This window comes from Triturus cristatus, chromosome 2_1 (genome assembly GCF_964204655.1).
Source record: "Triturus cristatus chromosome 2_1, aTriCri1.1, whole genome shotgun sequence".
Lineage (NCBI taxonomy): Eukaryota > Metazoa > Chordata > Amphibia > Caudata > Salamandridae > Triturus > Triturus cristatus.
In genome coordinates, this window is record NC_140581.1 from 1,050,309,897 (window position 1) to 1,050,337,786 (window position 27,890).

Below are 27,890 nucleotides of genomic sequence, written 5' to 3' on the forward strand. Positions count from 1 at the left end.
GTGGCCAGCTATGTGGGTGGGGACAGTGATACAGTGTTTGAGTTGGAGAATGCTCACATTGTTTTCCAATTGTCTGGATAGAGGGTCCTCTGTATTTCCGAAGTGTAGATTGAAGTCCCCGATAACTAAGTATGGTCGTGTTTTATGTTTCGTGGAGTTAGCTATGAGAGGAGACTGGTGTTCATTTGGGGGTGATAGATAACCTGGTGGTCTGTAAAGAATAACACCTCCAAGTAGCTTCCACTCTTTACAAGACAGCTGGAAAACTAAGATTTCACATTCTGCTAAAGGGGAGTTAAGTTCAGTAGAACAAGTAGAAATGTCTTTAAAAATAATGGCTGTGCCGCCTCCTGCACAGCCGGTTCTGTCGCATTTTAGGATCTTAGATCCTGACGGCATTGCGAATGTGATTTCGGGTACTGTGAAGTGCATCACAGTTGTTCCAGTAGGTATAACTGAATTTACTCATTATGTTCTAATAAAGCTCTCATTAATTCCAAGAATGCCAGGAAAGGGAGTTTAGCAGCCCAATCGCCTTTTCAATGTGTGGTGTTTTACCTGCAAATTAGCAGCCATAGTCTCTCGGTTAAACACCAAGAAAAAGCATGTGGGAATCAGCACGTAAGCACTGACTCCTACATGTTAGGCCACAAAAACTTGTAGTTGCGAGTATTTCCGCCTCCTGGATTTACGAATGCCCAGTATCAGTAACACAAGGAGCAGGAAAAAGGGAATTGTATGGCCAAATTCCACTCGACTTGGAATCCAACCAAAGTCTAAACAATATCAGAGGGTTGGCCATGTGTGGTAAAACATCTTTTACAACTCATGCATTACAACGCATGCTAAAACCACGCATTTTTTACTCCGCAAAATCTTTTGCAACACAGGGCTCTACACCGCAAACCATTACAACGCATTCCCCAAATTAACGCCTCGGAGGAGTTAGAATAGTAAATTGCATTGTAATGGATTGCGTTGTAAAGCCTGCGTTGTAAAAGATTTTGCAGAGTAAAAAATGCAGGGTAATGGCATGCGTTGTAAAGGCGTGCAGGGTAAAGTGTACTATTCGCCATGTGTATTACGTGCTACCTTTGCAGTCTAAACACAGTGATGAATGAATAAAGACATTTCACTTGTGCTGATTTTAGTAAAATGCCATGCAAATTATTTCCAAAACTTCTGAGAAAACATTCCACTATATAATTTATGTTGGGGAGAAATACAAAATGTTTCCTAAATATTCTCACGGCCCATCCCTTACTATATGTAAAAGCTGTGCTCTGATTGACTGGTGAAGGGCTATTCAATTATTTTGCGGTGAAAAGATAGGCGCAATCTAGAGATGTGTTTTGTGTGGCCACATCCTAAATCACAAGGAATTGTTGGCTAGGGCTCAAACAAAGCTCGTCTTTCACCATACTGGAAGTAATGAGGGTTCCATCTCGCTTAGTTTAAATATTAAGCATTAAAATTAAATTTTATGAATTCAGCATGTGTCTTCACGGGTTGTATGACGTTACAACGTATGCTTTTACTCCGCATGCCATTAGCCCGCATTTGTAAACCGCAACACCTTTACAACGCAAAACTTTACAACGCATTCCCCATTCCAACTCAATTACTATTTTAACTCCACAGGTGCATTACTTTGGGGAATGTGTTGTAACAGCTCACGGTGTAAAGCCCTGCGTTGTAAAAGATTTTGCGGTGTAAAAAATGCGGGGTATTGGCATGCAGAGTAATGCATACGTTGTAGCGAGTCTTTCCCGTCTTCACGTGAACCTGGCTACTTGGTTGAACCATTTACCAAGGTGCGTAGCTGTCAAAAGTGCAAGAGATGCACTGGCACCGGGGTTCTTGGGTGTGGGGAGGCGGGGGTATGGAGGGAGTCCCTGCACCCAATTATATCTGTTTTTGACTACCCCACAAATGGAAGGGTTCATTTTTCTTGAATGCATTAAGGCTCAAGGCTCTCTTGGAACACCACTACCTGGACCATTACCATTCAGGGCACATCATGTATGAAAACAAATTACTGTCTCAAAAAGCAAACATTTTTTTCATGCCTTCCTAGTTTACTACCTTGCTGTGTCGCTATAGCATCATGTAGTGACTTCACAACACACTAATCTCAAACTACAGCAGGCTTGACCACGTGTTACTGGTCTCCAGGACTCATCGCATGTATACACAACCTGTAGCTACTCATTAAATGTAAGAGGCACGCTATTGTGGCTTTTGTACCAATAGCATTCAGAAATGTCTCCATAGCACTACACCATCGACACGGACAACAAAACACAAGATAACACGACTGTTTGTGGCACTTAATGGCCTTCCCCGAGCAGTGGTTTAATAGAACGCTTGGTTCACGTTGGATTTAAAAGGAATGACTTCCCTTCAATTTATTAGAATGACCATTTGCTTACACTTCTACCGTTTGATCAAGATAGTGTATAATCATCAGCACACGTATTGTTACTTTGAATTGTCCCAGCTGAAAGGGTCATTACAAAATACAAAGAGAACAAAACACAACTAAGCCATGAATGGGTATGTTAAAAGAAACTGCCGACAACAAAAAGATGGGAATGGTGTAAACAGACGACCAGAACAGATCAGAAATCTAAGAGTCATTAACAGGCTGGGCGCAGGTATCCCACAAGGCTTGGGTGTGGAATGTGCACTGTGAACCAGAAAAACCTGCATGGAGCCGAGACAGGTTTGGCAAGAACCGAAACAAGCAACACGCGTGAAAAGCAAACGAGAGACATTTTAATTACAGGATCAAGTTATCATCTGAATCGGTGTTTGTGGGTAGAAACTTAAAAAAACACTACTCAAGACCAAGCAATCCCAGGCGGATTTGAAAGAAGTGTTGGTGGACAGTTCTAAACTGGAACAAACTTGATTGCTGACATTTTCAAAAAAGCCCTTTAACCAAGCTTAAATGAAAAGAAACTGAAAAACGTAACAGGTTGTTTGATAAACCTGAAGGGGAAAAACAAGCCGCGTCAGTATGCAGAAGGTTATTGGTGTGTAGTCTGGGGAGGAAGTGGTTTAGCATTGATGTGGCAGCAGTGTTGATAGTTTGTGCAGGATTTAATTTGCGGCAGCATAAACCAATGAAGCCATCGGTTACCGGCTATCTACTGGGAGAGAATAGCCATACATGTGGTCACTGGGCACAGTATGTGCAAGTTACAGAGGTCTCTCCATGCTTCAAGAATATGCCAACAGCATGGACAAGTCCAAGGAAAAACATGGTTGGAAGCAGAGTGCGTATGCAGATGACTCCACAACAGCAGGCTCTCTTCTACAACTACTTCCTGAGACTACTCTGAGTGTCCCTTCCCTCAGCCCCCCGCCCTCCCTCTGCCCCCATCCGTTCTCCCCCCCCCCTGGTGGTTTAAGAAGGTGGGCACAGGGGGGGGGGGGGGGACTCGTTTTTGGGGACCAGGACTTATTTTCCATCATAGGATTTTGACACAGAGCAAGAGCCAGGAAGGCTGAAAACAGAGAAAGAAAGAGGAAAGGAAAGAAAACTGAAAAGGGCAGGAAGCAGGTATAAAAAAAACTGCAATAGTAAGAACAAGAGACATGACGTGGATTCCAGACTAAACATTCTTGGTATTTGGCAGTCCTGGTCTTTGGCTATGTCAGTGGCGGGCTCCTTAAAAAAAGAAAAAAAGGAGGTGCCCTGTGCCCCTCCTTTTTTTGCAAACAGAATTCCCACTACACTAATTTTTATGAAAATCTTTTACCTAAATAGAATAAATCTAGGCTTCGGGATATGCGCAAAACAATCATTCCTAACATATGTTAAATCTTGCTAGGCCACAGAGGCTGTCCTAGTTACAAAACTGCTCAATTACAATTGCTTTCTGCCCCATCTCTTCAGACCAGAAGGAGGCCTTGACACTGATAATAGCCTTTATTTGCTTTTTACTAATACGATGCAATCGGCTTTGAGGGGTTATTTTCCTTTTTAGTGAAGTGAACAGTTATTACCGACTAGCTCGGTAATTTCCGGTTCCGATTCACCCAATATTTCCCCACTCCTCCCCAAACTCTCCCTGGAGTTTTCAGCTGTTTTGAACAGTTCAAGGAAACAAAACAGCTGTGTCAGCAGACCTCATGATTTCCGAAGGGACCGGTAACAGGAATAATGGCCACACTGGAACTTGTGAGACCCTGGTAAGGAGGTCCTTAGAATCAAATTTGCATCACTAGTTATATATTCTAGTCTTACATTTGTATTACAATTTTATTTGGAATATGTTTAGCCAACTTCTTTTTTATCTTCAATGTAGCTTCCACAAACCGTTTTAGTGTGGTTGTTCTGTAATTTAAAATGGTTGTTTGTGTTTTCTGAATATTTATCCATCATTGTGGCAACCTTGTCCTCTGTTCAGCTAGGCTTTCCTGTCAGATGTTTTCCTGTGAGCTTATATCCAGTCATCTGATGGTATTCTGAGTTTAGCCTGTACCAGCTTAGGTACAATTTTAAATGGACACATCCACAGGTAGCTTGATTCTTTTTCAATGGCATAGATTTCATTCAATTTCGATTCGGTTTGCCGGGAGCTTCCTTGCGTCTATATAGAACTTTACGTCCGCTCTGGAACCTACATTTTAAGTCACGTGGTCATGATACGTACATTCACTAACCAATCACAATATGCTCTTATTGTGAGGACTACAATTGATGTGAGTAACTCTGTTCAGGGCACAGTTTTAAGTTCACCGTGGGGGAAGTGCGCCTAGTTGTTCCACAAATTTCAAAAACAGTACTGCTTAGCAGGTTTTACTCCTCTGGAGAGCTTACGTAAGGGAAAAGAAAAAGTAAAGCTGTCTGGAGAGTACTTCAGTGAAAACTGAACAGTACTAACAGTTTAAACAGAATGACTCCTCATTAAAAACTGATTCGCGTTCATTGATTAAATGAAGTATGGAAAAATAAATGTATAAAAATGCAAGGGCCGCATCTACCACACTTCTCTGGAACCTTACTGAATGCAGACACTTGTGATAATAAGTTATTTACTGCTTTGACTGAATATTAACTCAATGAATATTAAAGAGTTTCAATAGTCACTAGCCGGTGAAAACACCACTTCAGAGCTGGGTCACAATTTATGCTTAGCGCGGACTTATGCAGTGTAATGAGGTTGTTTAAATAAAATGGCTTAAAATTTTCATTTTAAATGGTGTAGGGATCTGTACGTTTTTAGCTTGATGGAGTCAGTGCAAATTCTGCAGCCATAAAAACAAGAAGTATAATATTAAGGCTTCATTATTGAACCACAATGTCCACCAACAAGCATTACCAGGAGTGCTGCACTCACCAAACGATGAAAAACGATTTTCATATAAAGGTTAGGCATCACCGTGGAAGTGTGTGAAAGGGGATGTAAATTATCTTCTACTTCCTGGTTTCCATAGTTCTACATATTGAACTATGCCTCTCAACTGTAACAAAGGTTACGGCAATGTTTAACAGCAGCAAGGGTTTGGCTGCCTTAAAAGTTAGGTGAATCATAAAGGGAGGGGACTAGTATTAGAACGATACCGTACTTTATCTGAATACACATTGGGACAGAAATCCTGTGCTAAAGTTAAATTATTTAAAGTTGCTGCAACAGTCATGCTTACAAGAATGGCAGTGATTGTTAGACATGTGTTTTTTGCAGCAGACTTTGCAAAATGTATCAAAATATCTGATTATTATGGATATCAGTGAAATTGGGCTACGCCAGTGCCCTGCATTGAATCCTATTCTAAAAATCGCGCTGCGCTGCATACGTGCTCAGTTGTATCACAAATACATAGAAAGCTTAGGCTTTTTCGTCATAGTGTGCCACAGTCTTGTACAATAGGTTACAAAATGGGAGAATAAGACGGGCCACTGGATTTCAGCTGAGCCTTCACGTCACAAGTGCACTTATGAAAGGGTTATCACACCGTAGAAGAACCCTTGTTAACTCAAGTTTGATTTGACGGTCCTAAAAGATACTAGAGGCAATGCACTTTTTTTTTTTTTTTACAAAGTTTGCAACAGACAAACAAGAAGCCTTTCTTCTCTATGTTTGTGTCACTAACTTTTGAACTAAGGGGTTAGAACTTTCTAGAAATTATATAAAACGTCTGTGAGAGCATTGGTTAATGCTAAGAATGTCTTGTCGTCAAACCAGGAAGCCTAACTTCACTAACAAATCAACATCCACAAATCAACATCCACAAATTTTGAAAGGTACTATAGAAGGTCTCCACAAACTATGAGGATGCCTCATAAATGTTAGTTCCTGATGGCCTGCTTAGAAATAAAATCATGCAATACAAAACAGTGACAACAAGCTTGCCTGCCATGCAAAACTCAACAATCAGTAGAATCCTATGGTTTACAAGATAGACCTTGAAAAGCATCTCTGGAAGAACCATAGGAGGGTACATCCACTTTAACTACTACTACCTGTCATTCCATATATACCATAAGGAGTAACGGGATGTTCCCAAAATGGGCCTAGTGGGAATGCTATTTAATTGTACTGGCAATTAATAGTGTTTAATTATACATATATTGTCCAACAAGCGGGAGGATACAAGTCAGATAGTAAATTTGTTTGTAATGTGATATCATGCCTAGATGTGACCTCTTTAGAGTAAACAGGCAAGGCCAGCATGCAGGAGGAGTGAGAAAGAGACCACACAAGACTGAAGAATAGACTTTAAAACATTTTATTTGCATCTGCCTTAATCTAACAGCCTGTCGGAAATGTTGGCTAATACCGATGTTTGGATGCTTGTCAGTCGATCTTGCACAATTGCTGTGGAAGTCTGCTTAAAAGTGGACTCTGGCCATCTGATTTCTCGTTTTTAAAATACATGAAATCTCTGGCACAGGAAATGAATTGCCTCGAGCAACTGGGACTCTTAACTTAGACAGGCACTGTATTGACAATCTGTGCTAGTCATATATGATATGATCATAGTCGGGCCATCCAGCTTTTTGGATTCTACTCATGATTTATTAAGACGACTCTTAATAACTATTTTAAGACGGATGTTAACCATTTTGTGGCGGCTGTTTTTTTTTTTACCAACCTATGATTTTTTTTGAGTCTCCGTTTGTAAGATGTATTTCATCAATCATCTTGATAAAGAGGATTGTTAAGCAGCTTTTGCACGCCTGTAATGTTTTCCTTGCTCATTTATGTGAATTGCTGTTGAAGGCACACAAACACTTTACAAATGTTCATTCCGCCTATTTTTACCCCTTATGGAACATAGTACCCTATGTCTTTTAAGTTGACTTTCAATGACCATGCTAAGATGAATTTGATTGACCACTTGGTGTTGACCGGTATTTTATCACATAATTTTCTTTTTTAAATTCACTTTGTAATATGTATTTTTATCAATCAATTGACATAGAAGACTGTTACGGATTTTTAATGTACACTTGTAATTACTTCCTTGTTCATTATGGCGAATTGCTGCTTAATTGCTGCTGACGGCACACAAGTGGTTTACAAATGTCTGCCCTATCTCCTTTTATCTCTTTCTGTATGCAGTATTTTTTTATGTATATTAAGCTCGAAAGGATTTAAACGTGTTCTCCTTTTGTATGTGAAACTCTTTAATGAATTGGTGCTAAGTTTTTGTGATGATTTAAAGTAATCTTGCAATAAAGGTTTACTTACTCATCAAAGTCTGGATATTTCTCCTGTGGAGCATCTAAGGGTTCAGACCATACCCTCCCTTTCAATGTGTATTGAAGACCCTTCGAGAGTCTAATAGCATGGAAGGAATGGGCAACTTTCATACATGCAAACAACACTCGGCTCAGCCTACCAAATTAGCAAATGGGAGTCAAATGTAATGACCAGATCTCCAATGGGTAAGACCTAAGGGATGGGTTAGATCTAGACATGCCTGAACCCAGAAACAATGGAGAACAATTCAGTGGAATGGAATGGGGCAGAGGAAGAGTGCTTTGATGTAAGCTTACATGTGGGCAAAGTGTCACTAACATAAGAGTTTGGCTGCACGAAGAACCCTCCAGAGGGTCTTTGATAAATAGAGACATCAGGATACATTAAGGCAACAACAAATGCTACAAAAATATAAAACACCCAGAGGGAAATAGCTACAGTCTTATCTGTTAAACATGACTTAGGGAATTCTGTCTTCGTAGACTGATGAAGACACAGTGCATTCAATGCAAATATTAAAATATTCAATATAGATGTAGGACACAAGAAATGTGACCAAACCAGCCCTGTTAATCAAGCAACCAATGAAATTAGGTGATTTCTCTTGAACTACAATCAAAACATTGCACTTTCACTATATCCTTGAACTCCTTTGAACATTCAAAAGCATATCTACTTTTGGTGACCTTCATAAATATTTTGGTGGTCTTGAAGCAGACAACTGAGGGCAAATGCTTAACCCTCCCACAAAAAAACTGGCATCAAAGCATGGCACTATGTGACACAGTCTCACTACCACTCCAGAGGTGAAGGACTGAAATCAATGAGAGGGGAGGATCAGTCATTCAGCCTGATTAGTAGCTAAAGGCATGAGCAGGGTGAGGGAGCCAGTTCTGCGGCTTCGCACACACCCTCTCGCCTGTGGGTGTGAACCAGTGAAACGTGCATTCACAGGGTGGCCACGAAAAGAAGGCCTTGTAATCTAAAGCTCTCACAAGAACCACAGCTGACACAATTACAAATACTAAGAATGAAAAAGTAATATTTGCTATGGTCTAGGAGTCCATACTACACAATTATGCTGAAAATCAATACAGGTGCTTTGGCACGACACAGTTGCCACCGCTGCTGGATTTAAGGAAAGTTAGTCAAGTTTCAGGGAGCAACAGAAACATAACTTATTTTTTCTTTTTTAGAGTTCCCTGAGCATTGACAAATGAAATTCAGAAAACAAACAGTAGTTAGTTTACAGGAGACCTTTCGATCACTCAACATTACAGCCGTGTTATTTTCTCTACTTGAGGCACTAAATGAATTTTCAGAATTGTATATTTCCCTTTTCAATGTATGGACTGAGCATTGTTGCAAGGTTCCAATGCTTGAAGCCAGGTGTGTACTGCGTGATGAACAGCACTTGGATTCTGCGTCCTGGGAAATGCAAGTAAAGTAATTACTAAAAATACAGGCAGCATCTCTTCCACTTGTGTTGTGTCCATTAATTGGATTGATTTACACTTGTTTTGCTGATTTCCTCTTATATTAATAACCATCGAGCCCAGTCAGCCAAGCCGGGCTTTGTCAATAAATTGTTCATAAAATATCAAAACAGTAGCACATGCGCACAAAAGCTGACGTCACTAAGTCTGGGAAGAGTTCCCTGAGATCATAAGAGGGTACACGATAGCTATAAATCTCTTGACCTTGACCCTACGTGACCTTGACATGAAAGAAACGGCCTCCCAGTACCATGAAATTGATACAAGTGTTGCACACGAGGCGTTTTTGTATATTACGGTTGAATCCTTGCATTCACTAAGTGTAAAGTATCGTTATCAGCGGATCACCCAAGTACCTACTTAAACGGGCGCAATTACACGCGAGAGGTGAGCTGTCTGTGAAATATGTTGCCACGGGCTGGCCCTTCCTGGTAGAGCAGAGACGAGAGCAGCCTGGACGGGAGTTGTAAGCTGCTTTCCAGCAGAATTCATAAGTGGGCATGGCAGGGGAGGCAGCAAAATATAAGCAGTGAGGGCGCTGTGCTATAGACATTTTATGTCACTGACAGCAGAAAGCGCCCAGTCGACACGGACAAGGACGCTTGGCGCCGATCCAGATTCACTGGAGATGGCCACGTGCCAGTGATCATTCAGGAAAAGGCTTCGTTGCAATCAGGAGAGAGGTAAAGGTGGCGAGGTAAAGAGGTGTGCATGCAAGTGGCTAGGTGTGTTTGTAAGGGAGAGCAGGGTGGGAACCCGGGCTGTGAGAATGGGGGGCACGGGTAGACCCTGCGTAATTAGAGGAAGGTGAGACAGAAAGGGTGCTGAGGGATGGGAAATAGGGGGCAGGAGCTAGGAGGGAACACTATGTTGACAGAGGACGGGGCTGGGGACAGGTCTGGAAGAGAGCTGGGGACAGGAGAAGGTAGGGTTGGGTGCAGGTGAGAGAGCCCTGGACCGAAAAGGGTGAGGAAGCGTAAGTAGACAAGGGCAGACATGAACGAGGGGAAGAATCGGGACAAAGCACAGGCGAAAGTAAAGGACAAGGCGCGGAAAGGGGTAGGCCGTTGGAGAGGACAAAAGCGATATAGTGGATGAGGTGAGGGGCGGGAAAAGGTCTCAACGATGCTAGAGGAGAGGAGCGAGTGAGAGAGGGGGGGAAGTAGAGACAATGCTACGATGATGGAGCGAGCAGCGCGAGTGGCAGAGAGGGTGGTGTCTGGAGAGCAGGGCATGCGGCAGTGTGCAATGAGGGGAATTCACTGCAGGAACGCTGGGAGTAAGAGAGCTGGCTCATTCAGCGATAGCCATGAATGGCCGAGCAGATGTGACGCGAGATGCTGACAGGGCCGGTGTCAGTGTGGGCCAGCGCCGGGCACGGCCAGGCGGGCCAACGCTGTAGGAACATGAGGCAGCTCCGACAGGGCGGGCGTGTGGCTGTCAGTACAGAGCTGCGCTGCTCGGGTCTGTGGCCGCCCACCTCCACAGCAGGCCCCACATAGCAAGGGCACTGCCCTCAAGGACCCCAGTGCGATATGCCCCCCTCCCCTCCGCCCTGCTCCCCAGACGGACGCTGCCATCCCCGGACCCTTTCATTCATTCTTTTCCAAGACGCCTTCTGGAAATAGCTTCGCCCGCATCACTGCAGCTTGGCACCGGCGCACATGCACCCCGTGGCCTGAGCCCCCACGCCTTGCCCACCCCACCCAGCACCTACCAGTTCTCCTGCATCCACTGGATGGCTTCATTCTCGTTGAACTGCTTCTCAAATTCGTACTCTTGCAAAGTGAGACCTGACATGTTCATCTGGCCGGTGCCGAGGGGGTGATGCCTGGCTCTAGGTGTGAAGGAGGACGGCGCTGGGTCAGGATGCACCTGGCGCCCCCACCTTCAGGCGCACACACACACGCACACACTCATACACGCACACGTGCACACACATCCACACACAGCGCACCCCTCTCTCTCCGCACACGATTCCGCGCCCTCTCTATCCGTCAGCTGTACCCTTGATTTAGCATCGCTTCCCTCCTCCTCCTCACCCTAGCCTCCTCCTGCCTTTTTCTCCAGCGCACTCTCCTCCCCGTTTCTACATCCACCCCAGGAGGCGCCGGATTCGCTGCGGTCCTAAAGCCTTTACCTCTGGTGACCAACAGATTCTCTCCGCAGGAGAAGAGCAGGGCGGGGAGGGACTCCTCAGCCTCTAACCCCTTACCTCCCACAGCCACACACCCGTGCGGGTCAAGACCCGCCCATCACCACGTGTGCTCATTACACCTCACTCACACAGCAAATGCCAGCCAGGCCCAGCGGGGCCACCTTAAACCGCAGGCAGGTTCCTTTTGGTGATGTGAATGACATTGGTTTCACATAGTTAATAAGCTTCGGGGCTGCGAAATCCTAAAGTCTCCAGCTCTGGCTGTGAGTCGAACACCTTGAAATCAAGCACAGCCTCACTCGTGATCATGGAGTCTCACTCCTGATAATCAGTCTTTTCCCCTAAATAAAGACTTTTTGTTGCAAGTCCTTAGTATCACACTTCTGTGGGTTTTAAACCTAGAGATACATGTGGTAAATCATTATTTTCTGGGATTAGGAGTCTGAACATCAGCTCCCTCAGGCAAAAAGGCATCTCACTCACATCACATCTCCATACCTCCCAGCCTTCAGTGAATCACCTTGTCAGAATTACGACCGATTTCCCCTTCTGCTCTACCGCCCTTTCATAGCATACACGGCTAAATGGAGACCATGTGAATTTCAAAGGGAAACCCTTTCTCAATATATCAATGACCCTTATTAGGGCTGTGTGGGTCCAAGCATCCTTCAGACATGGCCCGTGCAGGTAAGAGCAGTGGGGTGGTGGGGCTGGGTGGGGAAGTGGGGGGGGGGGGGGGGGGAATTTCGACGGACGATGACGAGGGAAAATAAAATAAATAATTAATTCTCCATTGTCATTGTCCATCGAAATACCCCCCCCACACATCCGGCCCCATCGTGCCACCGCTCATACCTGCACGGGCCGCGGCTGCATTACTTACATTACTAAAATGGAAGGAATCCTTCCTCTCTTTTACTAGAGCTGGGTAGTAAACTCCACTCCACTCATGGAGTTTGCAGAGTTTTTCATACTCCGCGCTCTGCGTAGAGTGTGGAGTTCCAAAAAACGTAGGAGTGTGGCACGGAACAGAGTTTTTCCTCTCTCGCCTCCTGGTGAGATTTGTAATTGACAAGTCGTTACTGCTTGCATTGAGAAACCTGCCCCTCACGTTGAGGAAGCTGCAGCTAGAGTAGAACATCTAATCGAGTGGCAGAAAGAAGCTGTGCTGTCTTGTGCTGCACGTGGGGCAATTCGTGCTGATTTTACCGCACGGGACAAATGCCCAGTGCTCAAAAACAGTGCGAATTACCTCACTCCGCCGCTTGCGGAACTCCACTGAGCGTGGCAGAGATTTATTGTCACTTCAAACTCTGACCAGGCCTAGATTTTGCAAGTGAAATTTAAATTGATTGTTTATTTAGTTTGTATGTATAGCTTTTAGCGTGTGTGTGGCACCACTGCTTTACACAGGATTACAAAACTGATTTATTCAGAAACCAACACCAGGTTACTAGAACATGGCCTCCCATACTGGGTGGGCCTTTTCCGCACCCTCAAAAATAATTGGACATTGAGGCTATAAAGGCTTGTTTCAAGGTACATAACCTAGAGAAATCTATCTACAAGTCTGGGCTGAGCTCCCAGACCATTATCTCTCTGTCGGTATACTCAAAAAATATCCACAATGTTATTAGGCACTTGGAAATTGAGCTTAGAAGGACCGTGTTGGACTGGCCAGTGTGGCACTCTGGCACTGCCTTGGCATGTCCCTTCTACCGTGTTGAACTGGCCAGTCAGGCACTGTCACTCTGGTGCTGCAAGAAGAGCGGACTTGAAAAGGTCAGTGTGAAGTCAATTTTTTTGGTCCCATGGGCCTCTTACAAGACTGAAGCAATATCCCACACACTGTCCCTTTCCAGTCAGCTAATCTGGCAGTGCCATAGTGATACAGTTTCTGACAGGGCAGTCCAACAGTGTAGAAGGGGCTACTGCCCTCTCAAATGCTCAGGTGGTGGGAAAATGGACACAAAAGTGAAGAAATTAATATATACGAATACCCCAGGCCAAAATCATTGTAAAAGGAGAGTGGGTCATGCAGCCCTCCCTCCCTGAGCAATTAAAGGCCCCGGGGAGCCAACCTCTGGGCTGAAATTTTCATATAGGAGAGGTGGCTGTGCATCCCCTCTTTCCTAGCCTCCAGGGGCCCTGGCAGACCCCATCCTCAGGGCAGATTTCAATAATAAAGGGGAGGAGGATCTAAAGGCCTCTGGGAGCCCCTCCCCCATGGCAGAAATTACAAAAAATGGGAACGGGGCCACAAGGTCCCCTCCCCAAGCCATTAAAAGCCCTGGGTAGCCCACCCCCTGGGCCACTTACTTTAATTAAGCTATGGGGCTGTGCGGCCACCCCTCCCTGTAACATTAATGGCCTCAGACACCCCTTCTCCTAAAGCCGGCTCACTAGCTATGTCTTGGGGAGCCCACCCCTGGACATATTGTTTTTGCCTGCACGGGCAGGGATACCTTTGTTTGCTTCCTCTTTGCAGGAGCATTTTTAATCTGCTGCTAAGCGAGAACAAACACACAGTCTGCTCCTAGCCGACGGGACCTTAAAAATGCTCTGGCTGGTTGGGAGCAGACTTTTGATCCATTTCCCTGCCAACACTTATGCGGGCAGGAAAACAGATCAAAATATTGCTCCATCTCGGAGGGAGCAGAAGTAGTAGCTGCTCCCTGCAGGCAAGAGCAGTTCTGGCTCCTACAGCATGCGGTAAGCTGGCTGAGGTCGTGGGGGCCCTGGGGTTCCCTTCATGGCCCCCAACAAGTGTATGGTAGGTGCCCTGGGTGGGTACCAGGTCAATAATATCACACCAAGAATCTAAGGGAGTATACACCGAATATATCTCTCCCTCCACCAAAATGATAACTCACTAAAGATATGTTCTATGCAAATTTGAGAATAGAGTGGTGAGAATGTGAGAAATATTTCTTTTAATGGACGAGAACCCTCACTCACCCAGAGGTGACATGCTTTAATTTTGGGCTCCCTCCACACATTGGGCCTGCAAGGTCCCTGATGTGGGCTACAACTCCCCACTTGGTATAATGGGTGGGGAGGAGCTGAGGTGTTTTATTAACGAGCAGTTAATCCGGCATTGACCGAACGCGCTGTCCCGCAGTTTCTACGGCACGCATCTCCTTTATCACAAAGAGATTATTTTCTTCCGCGTTGATATTTCAATCCTCGCGGCCCAAGACTGATTCCTTGGATTTTAAACTCGCTTAGGTCCATTGACCAAACCGAAGTAACAATTTTTGCTGTATATCCTACACAGCATGAGGCATTTTTTAATGGGCAATTCATACTAATCAGTCCTGATGATGATCCTAAAATCCCCTCTTTAAGGATCGAAACGTCGTCGACTATGTTGTTCACCTTACACTATGACTACTTGTGTGTATAAAATGTCGTGAAGGTGACTAGATTTATACTAAGATGTTTCACTACCTGTTACTCTATGACATAGAAACATCGCTTCAATTGCCTGTATGTTTTTCCAGAAAATTTATGTCCTCTTGATATGTAAGCCACAGGATACAGGCTTGTGTCCCACGAATATCTTGCTTACATTTGTTTGATCATTGCGAATCATTGTTTCTTATTAAAGTTGCCTTGTCCGGCTGGGCATAGGCGAGAATATAGTACCAATTGTGGCTATATTGATTGCTCCTTATACTCCTTTGCTTTCAGGGACCAGTGTCTCTTGTAAAACGTAACTTCCCAAGGTCCCTGTCCAATTGCTTTGGGTGCCCTTGTGCCTCCTTTACTTATTAACGAGGACGACACAAAGTTAATGTTTGTGAGTGAGGGACAGAGTGCAGTGAATTTGTGAAAGTTAAAACTATCTCAAGGGCACCAACAGTTTTATTCTATAGTGTCTTTGGATAGAGTTAAAAAAGCAGAGGACGGGAGGTTCAAAACAAATATACCTCCTCGGAGGTCAACATGTTTCTGCCTATCACAGACTCACCCACCTTCTATAGAGCAGGCCTCTGGGGATGGGGTCCCCGAGGCAGGAAAAGCGCTGGGGAGGTGAGCAGTGTGCCTCCCCCTTTAATTTTAGTTGTGTCCCTGGGGAATGGGGTCCCCATGCCCTAACAAGGCTCAGGGAGGGGGACCATGTGCCCCCCTCCACTATAATAAAAAAAATGGTCCTGTGGAATTGTGTCCACAGGGCTTTATAATGCTCGTGGAGGAGGGTCATATGGCCTCCTCCCCTTTATTTAAAAAACATAGGCCTGGAGGATGGGGTCTCTAGGGCCTATTAAGGCCCAGATACGGGGACCACACATCCCCATCTTTCATAAAACATGCCCTGGGGGATGGGGTTCCCAAGGCCTAATAAAGCTCAGGGAAGGGGCCACGCGGGCCCTCTCCCCGTTTATAAAAAAGAGACCCTGGCGAATGGGGTCCCCAGGCAGTGGCGGTTCCTACACAGGAGCGGAGGAGCTTCACCTCGGCCCCCCACACTCTTGCAGAAAGAGTGGAAAATAAAATGGTAATATATGATTTTATCACCATTTTATTTTGAACTCTGCCAAACGGTGTGTGGGGGAGGGGCCAGTGCGTCATTGTTGCCGAATGATGTAATTTTGTAATTTTGCTACGATCAACCCGACATGCACAATTCAAATTCTCCAACCCAGCTGTCTTAGACAGCTGGGTTGGAGAGCAGGCATAGGCCTCAAGTGCTGTTCGGAGCGCTGGGACAGCCTGCGCCTGCCAATCATGAAGTTTACTCATGCAACATGAGAGCAGCATTTGTATTGGATATGGTAGTTGGCTGTCTGACCTCAACTCGCGCTTGAAGGAGACTGGAGAGCATTGAGGTCATACTGCAGGAGAAGGTAAGTGAAACATTTATTTTTCTTTCTTATAATTTTTAATCTAATGTTAAGTTATAATGTATGTATGTATGTATGTATGTATGTATGTATGTATGTATGTATGTTTGTTTTAATGTATGCTGCACCCCACTGTTTTTTTAAGTCACCAACCACCACTGTCCCCAGAGCCTAATAAGGCTCATGGAGGCTGGCCTTGCAACCCTCTCCCCTTTAATTAAAAAAATGACCCTGGGGGATAGGGTTCCCAGGGAATAATAAGGCTCAGAAAGGGTGCCCAGGCGGCCCCACTCCCCTTTAAAAAAAGGGACACGTGTTTGGGGTCCCAAGGGCCTTATAAGACTCAGGGGGGGCCTCTTCGCCTTTTAAAAAACATAGGGTCCTGTGACCATCCCCCGACTGTGCCGGGCCGAAGGCCGCGGATGGTAGGTGGGGTTGATTTTATATATTGTAAACATGTAAACAGTTATACAAACCCTGGAAATTCACTGAAAAAAACAAAGGTTAAAGTAACATTATAGTTAGGTTTCATAAAAAATCTGATTTTGTAAAAAAAACCTTGAGAAATTCACTGAAAAATAAGAAAAGTCTAACCTCACGCTATATTTAGGTAACTATGTCAGTCACAGCATTAATGTTTTGAACTGTAAAAAACACAGAAATGGACCAGTTATTGTTAGCAGAACTACTATAACTTGTACCTCTGCCATGCACTGCATATGACCTCATGCAGTACATCACAAATTACATATTTTATGACATTGTTTATGACTTCACTGATGACATCGCACATGACATCATTGATGACATCACTAATAACATCATCCAAGCATCTTTTGTCCACATTTCTCTATGAATGGGAATAGGGGACCTATGCCAGTAAATTCCAAAATAGCTCAGAATAATTTGAAGCATCATTGCTGCTATCATACATACAACCACCATAGGTAAAGCAAGCTTGGGTCATATGCAACATTGACCCTATACCGTACACTTCATGGGTAGCTGAGTTCATGCGACTATGAACCAACAGAGGAAAGGGTTACCTATCATGCACACAGTGTTTAATCTGTATACAACTGTTCAGGGAAAACCAAGTTCCTCCAGACACTGAAGCCCTGTTACATAACTAATGCCCTATTATGGGCAGTCTTTACCTGTATCACACCCCTGCCATTCACTGAACCTACATTGAGAAGTGACATGGATATAAGTTCAAAAGTGGGTACTGTCAACTCTGTTTACTCTATGGATGTACTCAGCACCACACTGTTTGCAAACAATGAAAGTCTCATGAGAGATACACCACAGATGATTAACAAGTGTCTACTACAAGTGGTGTACACTCTATGCAAAACTTGTCCAAAAAGCGACTATTCACTTTTGGAAACTTTCGTGAAGATTTTTCAAATGGCACCAAAGACATTAGAAAAGCTAAAAACGCTTTGTCTATGAGAAAAGTTGTTCCTAACCATAACTGCCTACTGTCTGTCACCAGTAGCTTATATATATATATATATATATATATATATATATATATTATCTACTGGCGGTCACCAGTAGATAGTTATAGTTAGGACCGTGTTTCCATAGGAAATCTCAAAATTCTATTTTGAATAACTTTGGTGCCGGTTGACAAATCTTCGTGAAATTTTCAATACTAATGGGGCGCTCCGCTCAGCTCCTACCCTGAAAGTCTCGGGGTGATTCGTCAAGCGGGGGCCGAGAAAAAAGGGGGGTCCCAAAACGCATTTTCCCCATGCATTTTTCCATAGGACCTTTAGTCGAAGGTACAGCCTGAACGGCTGAACAGAATTACTTGAAATTTGGCAGAGAGGTAGTCCTCAGGTCAGGGAAGTGCCTTTTGCATATATGGAGTCAATCTGTTCAGTAGTTCCTGAGAAAATTGCAATTTAAAAGCACATACATATCTATAGCCGCGCACCGTGCGCGCACCCTAACGTGCGCGAGCGTAATTCTGATTGGTTGTTACATGTCAGCCAACGTTCGAATCGGTCGAAATCAGGAAGTGTCGGCCGCCATTTTGTTTGTTTTCAGTGCGAGAGTGGAAAAGGAAGGTGGTGAACGTGAAAAGGGGGCAGGGTAGAGAGTTCCTGACCCCCTAGCCTTGGTCAGGGGGTCCCTGAAAGACCCCGAAGGCAGAAAAAAACATTACAATTATTTTTAAAAAAAATCGCGGAGGTGCGCGATGCACGGTGCGCGCACGGTGAAAAACCATTAAAAAAAATTATAATACATAACTTAGCATTTAAAAAACCGTACAAATTCACTGAAAAACCATAGGTTTCACACACGTTATAGTTAGGAATTAGCATTTAAAAAACCTTGCAAATTCACTTAAAAAACCATAGGTTTCACACATGTTATAGTTAGGTGGATATTTCACTCATAAAACCAATGAAATTCCTGCTTTATAGTTACTTCAGATAACTATAACTCGCGCGACCGCCACTCTATCACAAAGATGATGTCATCAGTGATGTCAAGGGTGATGCCACTGACCATGTCATGAGTGATGTAATATGTGACGTCATGAGCACAGGATTGTGGGCGCGCGAGTTATAGTTATCTGAAGTAATTATAAGGCGGGAATTTCATTGGTTTTTTACGAGTGAAATATCCACCTAACTATAACATGTGTGAAACCTATGGTTTTTTAAGTGAATATATATATATATATATATTTTTTCACTGAAAAAACACAGGTTTCAGGGACGTTATAGTTAATTGTAGTTAGCTGGACATTTCACTCGAACAAAACCAGAGAAATTTGGTTGTTATAGTTATTAGAGCTAACTATAACTCGCGCCCCCGCAATGCGCTGCTGATGATGTCACATATTACATCACTCATGAAATGGTCAGTGACATCACTGATGGCATCACTAAAGACATCTCAAATGATATCACTGATGACATCATCCACTTTTTATCTGATGCACCTCCTCACACCCTAATATACCATTTCATACCTCTCGTGCCTCTTTGTGCACCTCTCCAACCTTTTTCTGCACCCCTCTTGCCTCTTTCTGCACTTCTCTTCCTTCTTTCTGCACTCATCCTGCCACTTTCTGTACCTCTCTTGCCTCTTTGTGCACCTCTCCTACCTCTTTCTGCACTTTTCTTACAGAGAAAAGAGGTGTGCAGAGAGGTGTGCAGAAAGAGGCAAGAGGGGTGCAGAAAGAAGCAAGAGCAGTGCAGAATGAACCAACGGATGTGTAAAAAGAGGCAAGAAAAGTGCAAAAGAGGTAGGAGAGGTGCACAGAGGCAAGGGAGGTACAGAAAGAAGCAAGAGCAGTGCATAAAGAACCAACAGAAGTGCAAAAAGAGCCAAGAGGGGTGCAGAAAAAGGTAGATGTGCACAAAGAGGCAAGAGAGGTACAGAAAGAGGCAGGAGGAGTGCAGAAAGAAGGAAGAGAAGTGCAGAAAGAAGCAACAGAGATGCTGAAAGAGGCGGAAAGGGTGCAGAAAGAGCAAGAAAGGTGCAGAAAGAACCAACAGAGGTACAGAAAGAGGCAAGTGAGGTGCAAAAACAGACAGGAAAGGTGCAGAAAGAGGGAACAGGGGTGCAGAAAGAAGCAAGAGAGGTACAGAAAGAGAAAAGAGGAGTGCAGAAAGAGGCAAGAGGGGTGCAGAAAGAAGCAAGAGCAGTGCAGAATGAGCCAACAAAGGTGCAAAAAAAGACAAAAGAAGTGCAGAAAGAGGTAGGAGAGGTGCAGAAAGAGGCAAGAGAGGTACAGAAAGAAGCAGGAGAGATACAGAAAGAAGGAAGAGAAGTGCAGAAAGAGGCAAGTGAGGTGTAAAAAGAAGCTAGAGCAGTGCAGAAAGAGCCAACAGAGGTGCAAAAAGCAGCAAGAGGAGTACAGAAAAAGGTAGGGGAGGTGGACAAAGAGGCACTAGAGGTACAGAAAGAGGCAGGAGGGGTACAGAAAGAAGGGAGAGAAGTGCAGAAAGAACCAACAAAGGTAGAGAAAGAGGCAAAAGAGGTACAAAAAACAGCAGGAAAGGTGCAGAAAGAGGCAACAGGGATGCAGAAGGAGTCAAGAGAGGTGCAGAAAGAGAAAAGAGGAGTACAGAAAGAGGCGAGAGGGGCAGAAAGAAGCCAGAGCAGTGCAGAATGAACCAACATAGGTGCAAAAAGAGGCAAGAGGAGTGCAGAAAGGTAGGAGAGGTGCAGAAAGGCAAGAGAGGTACAGAAAGAGGCAGGAGGGGTGCAGAAAGAAGGAAGAAAAGTTCAGAAAGACGCCAGAGATTTGCTGAAAGAAGCAACAGAGGTGTAGAAAGAAGCGAGAGAAGTACAGAAATAGGCAAATGGGGCACATGATGAAGCAAGAGCAGTGCAGAAAGAACCAACAGAGGTGCAAACAGAAGCAAGAACGGTACAGAAAAAGGTAGGAGAGGAGCACAAAGAGGCAAGAGAGCTACAGAAAAAAGGAAGAGAAGTGCAGAAAGAAGCAACAGAGGTGCTGAAAGAGGCAAGAGAAGTGCAGAAAGAGGTAGGAGAGGTGCAGAAAGAGGCAATAGAGGTACAGAAAGAGGCAGGCGGGGTGCAGAAAGAATGACGAGAGAGAGAGGCAAAAGAATTACTGAAAGAAGCAACAGAAGTATAGAAAGAAGGAAGAGAAGAGCAGAAAGAGGCAAGTGAGGTGCAGAAAGAAGCAAGAACAGTACACAAAAAACCAAAAGAGGTGAAAAATGAAGCAACAGCGGTACAGAATAAAGGTAGAAGAGGTGCACAAAGAGGCAAGAGAGGTACAGAAAGAGGCAGGAGGGGTGCAGAAAGAAGGAAGAAAGTACAGAAAGAAGCAACAGAGGTGCTGAAAGAGGCGCGAAGGGTGTAGAAAGAACAAGAGATTTGCAGAAAGAACGAACTGAGGTACAGAAAGAGGCAGGCAAGAGAGGTGCAGAAACAGGCAAGAAAGGTGCAGAAAGAAAGAACAGGGGTGCAGAAAGAGGTAAGAGAGGTGCAGAAAGAGAAAGAGGGGTGCAGAAAGAAGCAAATGAGGTGTAGTAAGAGGCAACAGAGGTGCATTAAGACGCAAGAAAGGAGCAGAAACAAGCAAAAGAAGTGCAAAAAGAGGCAAGAGAATTGCTGAAAGAAGCAACAGAGGTATGGAAAGAATCAAGAGAAGTGCAGAGAGAGGCAAGTGAGGTGCAGAAAGAGGGAAGAGAGGTGCAGAAAATGTCAAGAGAACAGCGGAAAGAAGCAAAAGGGATGCAAAAAGGGAAGAAGTATGCCGAAAGAAGCAAGAGAAGTGCAGAAAGAAGCAAGAGAAGTGCAGAAAGAGGCAAGAGAGGTGCAGAAAGAGGCAAGGCAAGTACAGAAATGGGCACGAGAAATGCACAAAGAGGCAAGAGAAGAGCAGAAAGAGACAAGAGAGATGTAGAAAGAAGCAAGAGAAGTACAGAAAGAGGCAGGAGGGGTGCAGAAAGAAGCAAGTGAGGTGCAGAAAAAGGCAACAGGGGTGCAGAAACAAGCATGAGAAGTGCAAAAAGAGGCAAGAGAGGAGCAGTTAGAGGCAAGAGAGATGTAGAAAGAAGCAAGAGAGGTGCAGAAAGAGGCAAGTTAGGTGCAGAAAGAGGCAAGAGAGGTGCAGAAAGACGCAAGGGAGGTGCAGAAAGAGGCAATAGATCTACAGAAAAAAGCAATAGAGGTGCTGCAAAAGGTAAGTGAGGTGCAGAAAGGGCCAAGAGAAATGCAGAAAGCGGCAAGTGAGGTGCAGAAATAAGCAAGAACAGTGTCGAAAGAACCAACAGAGGTACAGAAACAGGCAAGAGGGGTACAGAAAGAGGTAGGAGGGGTGCAGAAAGAGGCAAGAGAAGTCCAAAAAGAGGCAAGAGAATTGCTGAAAGAAGCAACAGAGGTGTACAAAGAAGCAATAGAAGCACAGAAAGAGGCACGTGAGGTGTAGAAAGACGCAAGAGCAATGCAGAAAGCACCATCAGAGGTGAAAAAAGAGGCAAGAGGGGTGCAGGAAAAGGTAGGAGAGGTGCACAAAGAGGCAAGAGAGGTACAAAAAGAGGCAGGAGGGGTTCAGAAAGAAGGAAGAGAAGTGCAGAAAAAAGCAACAGAGGTGCTGAAAGAGGCATGAAGGGTGCAGAAAGAGCAAGAGAAGTGCAAAAAAAGCAATAGAGGTACAGAAAGAGGCAAGAGAGGTGAAGAAACAGACAGGAAAGGTGCAGAAAGAGGAAATAGGGGTGCAGGAAGAAGCAAGAGAGGTGCAGAAAGAGGGGGAGGGATAGAGAAAGAGGCAAGAGGGGTGCAGAAAGAAGCAAATGAGGTGTAGTAAGAGGCAACAGAGGTGCTTTGAGATGCAAGAAAGGAGCAGAAACAAGCAAAAGAAGTGCAGAAAGAGGCAAGAGAATTGCTTAAAGAAGCAAGAGGTGTGGAAAGAAGCAAGAGAAGTGCAGAAAGAGGCAAGTGAGGTGCAGAAAGAGGCAAGAGAGGTACAGAAAATGAGAGGAAAACAGCAGAAAGAAGCAAAAGGGATGCAAAAAGGGAAGAAGTATGCAGAAAGAAGCAAGAGAAGTGCAGAAAGAAGCAAGAGAAGTGCAGAAAGAGGCAGGAGAGGTGCAGAAAGAGGCAAGGGAAGTACAGAAATGGGCAAGAGAAATGCACAAAAAGGTAAGAGAAGAGCAGAAAGAGGCAAGAGAGGTGTAGAAAGAAGCAAGAGAAGTACAGAAAGAGGCAGGAGGGGTGCAGAAAGAAGCAAGTGAGGTGCAGAAAGAGGCAACAGATGTGCAGAAACAAGCATGAGAGGTGCAGAAAGAGGCAAGAGAGGAGTAGTTAGAGGCAAGAGAGATGTAGAAAGAAGCAAGAGAAGTGCAGAAAGAGGAAAGTTAGGTGCAGAAAGAGGCAATAGAGGTGCAGAAAGACGCAAGGGAGGTGCAGAAAGAGGCAATAGATCTACAGAAAAAAGCAATAGAGGTGCTGCAAGAGGCAAGTGAGGGGCAGAAAGGGGCAAAAGAAATGCAGAAAGGGGCAAGTGAGGTGCAGAAATAAGCAAGAGCAGTGCCGAAAGAACCAACAGAAGTGCAAAAAGAGGCAAGAGGGGTGTAGAAAGAGATAGGAGAGGTGCACAAAGAAAGGTACAGAAAGAGGCAAGAGGGGTGTAGAAAAAGAAAGAGAAGTGCAGAAAGAGGCAAGAGAATTGCTGAAAGAAGCAACAGAGGTGTACAAAGAAGCAATAGAAGTACAGAAAGAGGCAAGTGAGGTGTAGAAAGATGCAAGAGCAGTGCAGAAAACACCATCAGAGGTGAAAAAAGAGGCAAGAGGGGTGCAGGAAAAGGTAGGAGAGGTGCACAAAGAGGCAAGAGAGGTACAAAAAGAGGCAGGAGCGGTTCAGAAAGAAGGAAAAGAAGTGCAGAAAAAAAGCAACAGAGGTGCTGAAAGAGGCACTAAGGGTGCAGAAAGAGAAATAGAAGTGCAGAAAAAAGCAATAGAGGTACAGAAAGAGGCAAGAGAGGTGAAGAAACAGGCAGGAAAGGTGCAGAAAGAGGAAAAAGGGGTGCAGGAAGAAGCAAGAGAGGTACAGAAAGAGGGGGAGGGATATAGAAGAGGCAAGAGGGGTGCAGAAAGAAGCAAATGAGGTGTAGTAAGTGGCAACAGAGGTGCATTAAGACGCAAGAAAGGAGCAGAAACAAGCGAAATAAGTGCAGAAAGAGGCAAGAGAATTGCTGAAAAAAGCAACAGAGGTGCTGCAAAAGGCAAGTTAGGTGCAGAAAGAGGCAAGCGAGGTGCAGAAAGACACAAGGGAGGTGCGGAAAGAGGCAATAGATCTACAGAAAAAAGCAATAGAGGTGCTGCAAGAGGCAAGTGAGGGGCAGAAAGAAGCAAGAGAAGTGCAGAAAGAGGCAAGTGAGGTGCAGAAAGAGGCAAGAGAGGTGCAGGAAATGGGAAGAGAACAGCAGAAAGAAGCAAGAGGGATGCAAAAAGGGAAGAAGTATTCCAAAAGAAGCAAGAGAAGTGCAGAAAGAAGCAAGAGAAGTGCAGAAAGAGGCAAGAGAGGTGCAGAAAGAGGCAAGGGAAGTACAGAAATGGGCACGAGAAATGCACAAAGAGGCAAGAGAAGAGCAGAAAGAGACACGAGAGGTGTAGAAAGAAGCAAGAGAAGTACAGAAAGAGGCAGGAGGGGTGCAGAAAGAAGCAAGTGAGGTGCAGAAAAAGGCAACAGGGGTGCAGAAACAAGCATGAGAAGTGCTAAAAGAGGCAAGAGAGGAGCAGTTAGAGGCAAGAGAGATGTAGAAAGAAGTAAGAGAGGTGCAGAAAGAGGCAAGTTAGGTGCAGAAAGAGGCAAGAGATGTACAGTAAGATGCATGGGAGGTGCAGAAAGAGGCAATAGATCTACAGAAAAAAGCAATAGAGGTGCTGCAAAAGGCAAGTGAGGTGCAGAAAGGGGCAAGAGAAATGCAGAAAGCGGCAAGTGAGGTGCAGAAATAAGCAAGAACAGTGCCGAAAGAACCAACAGAGGTGCAAAAAGAGGCAAGAGGGGTGCCGAAAGAGGTAGGAGAGGTGCACAAAGAGGCAAGAGAGGTACAGAAAGAGGCAAGAGGGGTGCAGAAAGAAGAAAGAGAAGTGCAGAAAGAGGCAAGAGAATTGATGAAAGAAGCAACAGAGGTGTACAAAGAAGCAATAGAAGTACAGAAGAAGGCAAGTGAGGGGCAGAAAGGGGCAAGAGATGTGCAGAAAGCGGAAAGTGAGGTGCAGAAATAAGCAAGAACAGTGCCGAAAGAACCAACAGAGGTGCAAAAAGAGGCAAGAGGGGTGCAGAAAGAGGTAGGAGAGGTGCAGAAAGAGGCAAGAGAGGTATAGTGAGAGGCAGGAGGGGTGCAGAAAGAAGGAAGAGAAGTGCAAAAAGAGGCAAGAGAATTGCTGAAAGAAGAAACAGAGGTGTACAAAGAAGCAATAGAAGCACAGAAAGAGGCAAGTGAGGTGTAGAAAGATGGAAGAGCAGTGCAGAAAGCACCATCAGAGGTGAAAAAGAGACAAGAGAGGTGCAGGAAAAGGTAGGAGAGGTGAACAAAGAGGCAAGAGAGATACAAAAAGAGGCAGGAGGGGTTCAGAAAGAAGGACGAAAGTGCAGAAAAAAGCAACAGAGGTGCTGAAAGAGGCGCAAAGGGTGCAGAAAGAGCAAGAGAAGTGCAGAAAAATAGAGGTACAGAAGCAGGCAAGAGAGGTGAGGAAACAGGCAGGAAAGGTGCAGAAAGAGGGAACAGGGGTGCAGGAAGAGGCAAGAGAGGTATAGAAAGAGAGGGGAGGGGTATAGAAAGAGGCAAGAGGGGTACAGAAAGAAGCATGTGAGGTGCATAAACAAGAGAGAAGTGCAGAAAGAGGCAAGAGAATTGCTGAAAGAAACAACAGAGGTGTAGAAAGAAGCAAGAGAAGTGCAGAAAGGTGCACGTGAGGTGCAGAAAGAAGCACGTGCAGTATAGAATGAACCAACAGAAGTGCAAAAACGGCAAGAGGGGTGTAGAAACAAGCAAGAGAAGTGCAGAAAGAGGCAAGAGAATTGCTGAAAGAAGCAACAGAGGTGTAAAAAGAAGCAAGAGAAGGGCAGAAAGATGCACTTGAGGTGCAGAAAGAAGCAAGAGCAGTGCAGAAAGAACCAATAGAGGTACAAAAAGAGGCAAGAGGGGTGCAGACAGAGGCAAAAGCAGAAAGAGGCGAGTTGCAGAAAAAGGCAAGAGAGGTACAGAAAGAAGCAAGTGAGGTACAGAAAGAGGCAACAGAGGTACAGAAAGATGCAAGAGAGGTGCAGAAACAAGAAAGAGAAGTGCAGAAAGAGGCAAGAGAATTGCTGATAGAAGCAACAGAGGTGTAAAAAGAAGTAAGAGAAGTGCAGAAAGATGCACGTGAGGTGCAGAAAGAAGCAAGTGCAGTGCAGGAAGATCCAACAGAGGTGCAAAATGAGGCCAGAGGGGTGCAGAAAGAGGCAAAAGCAGAAAGAGGCAACAGAGGTGTAGAAAGAAGCAAGAGACGTGCAGAAAAATGCACGTGAGGTGCAGAAAGAAGCACGTGCAGTGCAGAAAGAACCAACAGATGTGCAAAAAGAGGCAATAGGGGTGCAGAAACAAGCAAGAGAAGTGCAGAAAGAGGCAAAAGAATTGCTGAAAGAAGCAACAGAGGTGTAGAAAGAAGTAAGAGAAGTGCAGAATGATGCACGTGTGGTGCAGAAAGAAGCAAGAGCAGTGCAGAAAGAACCAACAGAGGTGCAAAAAGAAGCAAGAGGGGTGCAGAAAGAGGCAAGAGAAGTGCAGAAAGAGGCACTTGAGGTGTAGAAAGAGGCAAGAGAAGTACAGAAAGAGGCTCGAGAAATGCACAAAGAGGCAAGAGAAGAGCAGAAAGAGGCAAGACAGGTGTAGAAAGAAGCAATAGAAGTGCAGAAATAGGCAAGTGAGGTGCAGAAAGAGGCAATAGAGGTTTAGAAAAAAGCAACAGAGGTGCTGAAAGAGGCACTTGAGGTGCAGAAAGGGGCAAGAGAACTGCAGAAAGAGGCAAGTGAAGTGCAGAAAGAGGACAGTGAGGTGCAGAAAGAGGAATAAAGGTGCAGAAAGAAGCAAGAGAAATGCAGAAAGAGGCAAGAGAGGCACAGAAAGAAGAGACATTTGTGCGCCATTAGTACCAGTTTAACACCCACATTTTGCAATAAGTAACACTTGACCATTCCAGCTTTCCAAATGGCGTACCACCACGCTGTAACACATGACACTGCATTTTTGGGAACATTTGAGCCATTTGAGCTAGAAACAAGGCTTTTTTTGTTCAAATCTCCAGATTAGGGAGCAGATGAAGAATTATGTGGCTAATGCGGACAATGTATAATTGTGCGAAAGTCGGTGCAGGCAAACTATCTCATAATTACAGTGGCCCTGGTAATACCTCTGATTGCTCCTCAGTGATTTCTTCTTTTTTTGTCTCTTTGAGTTCTTAGTTGAGCTTCTATGGAAAGAGGAAGAGTAAACCTGAGGTTACCACTCCACAACACAGACTACCATACCACATAATTACTCTCCATAACACATAATCTAACTCTACATAATTCCTATAAAATAAATACCACATACTTTGTATCCACATAATTTCACTGCACAATTTACCACATAATTCCACTACACGCAACGTATATCCACTCCACTCCAAGAAACATTAATAAAACACTTTTAGATTTACAACGTTAATAGCTCTAACTCTTACAAAAGCAAGACCTATGACATTACAAATGCTTCTTTAGCTGGTAGTCGCGTTTGCAGAGTGGTGTAGAAAGGGGGCTGGGGCTCCAACCAGTTCTCAGGAATTCCACTGCGTAGGACTTACAGGAGGTACCAGGAGAGCTACTTGGCCACCAAAGTCGCTTAGGAGTAAAGTGGACTTCATTCTCCAACCAGTACTGTGCCAGGAGTCGCATTTGCAGAGTGGTGGAGAAAGGTGGCGGTGGCCTCCGAAGACCTCTCAGCAATCCCACTATGTGGAACTTACTGGAGGTAACAGGAGGGGTAGTTGAACCCCAAGGTGAACCTACCCCTTCTGTTACCTCCACTAAGTCCCACACAGCAGGATTGCTAAGTTCTTATAGCAGGCCATGCCCCCTTTCCCAACCACTCTGCAAACGCAATTCCTGGCACGCTCTTGGATGAGGATTAAAGTCCCCTTC

At 44.7% G+C, this 27,890-nt stretch overlaps 1 protein-coding gene across 1 annotated transcript in view; it reads right to left on the reverse strand.

Moving 5' to 3' along the window:
• ELOVL6 (ELOVL fatty acid elongase 6) overlaps positions 1 to 11,317 on the reverse strand; it is a 171,113-nt gene extending 159,796 nt beyond the window's left edge. Inside the window, exon 1 of the mRNA XM_085635680.1 lies at positions 10,932 to 11,317. Coding sequence (XP_085491806.1) covers positions 10,932 to 11,020 — 89 coding nt within the window. The 5' untranslated portion in view covers positions 11,021 to 11,317. The remainder of the gene's footprint in view (positions 1 to 10,931) is intronic.
• Positions 11,318 to 27,890: the final 16,573 nt, after the last annotated feature.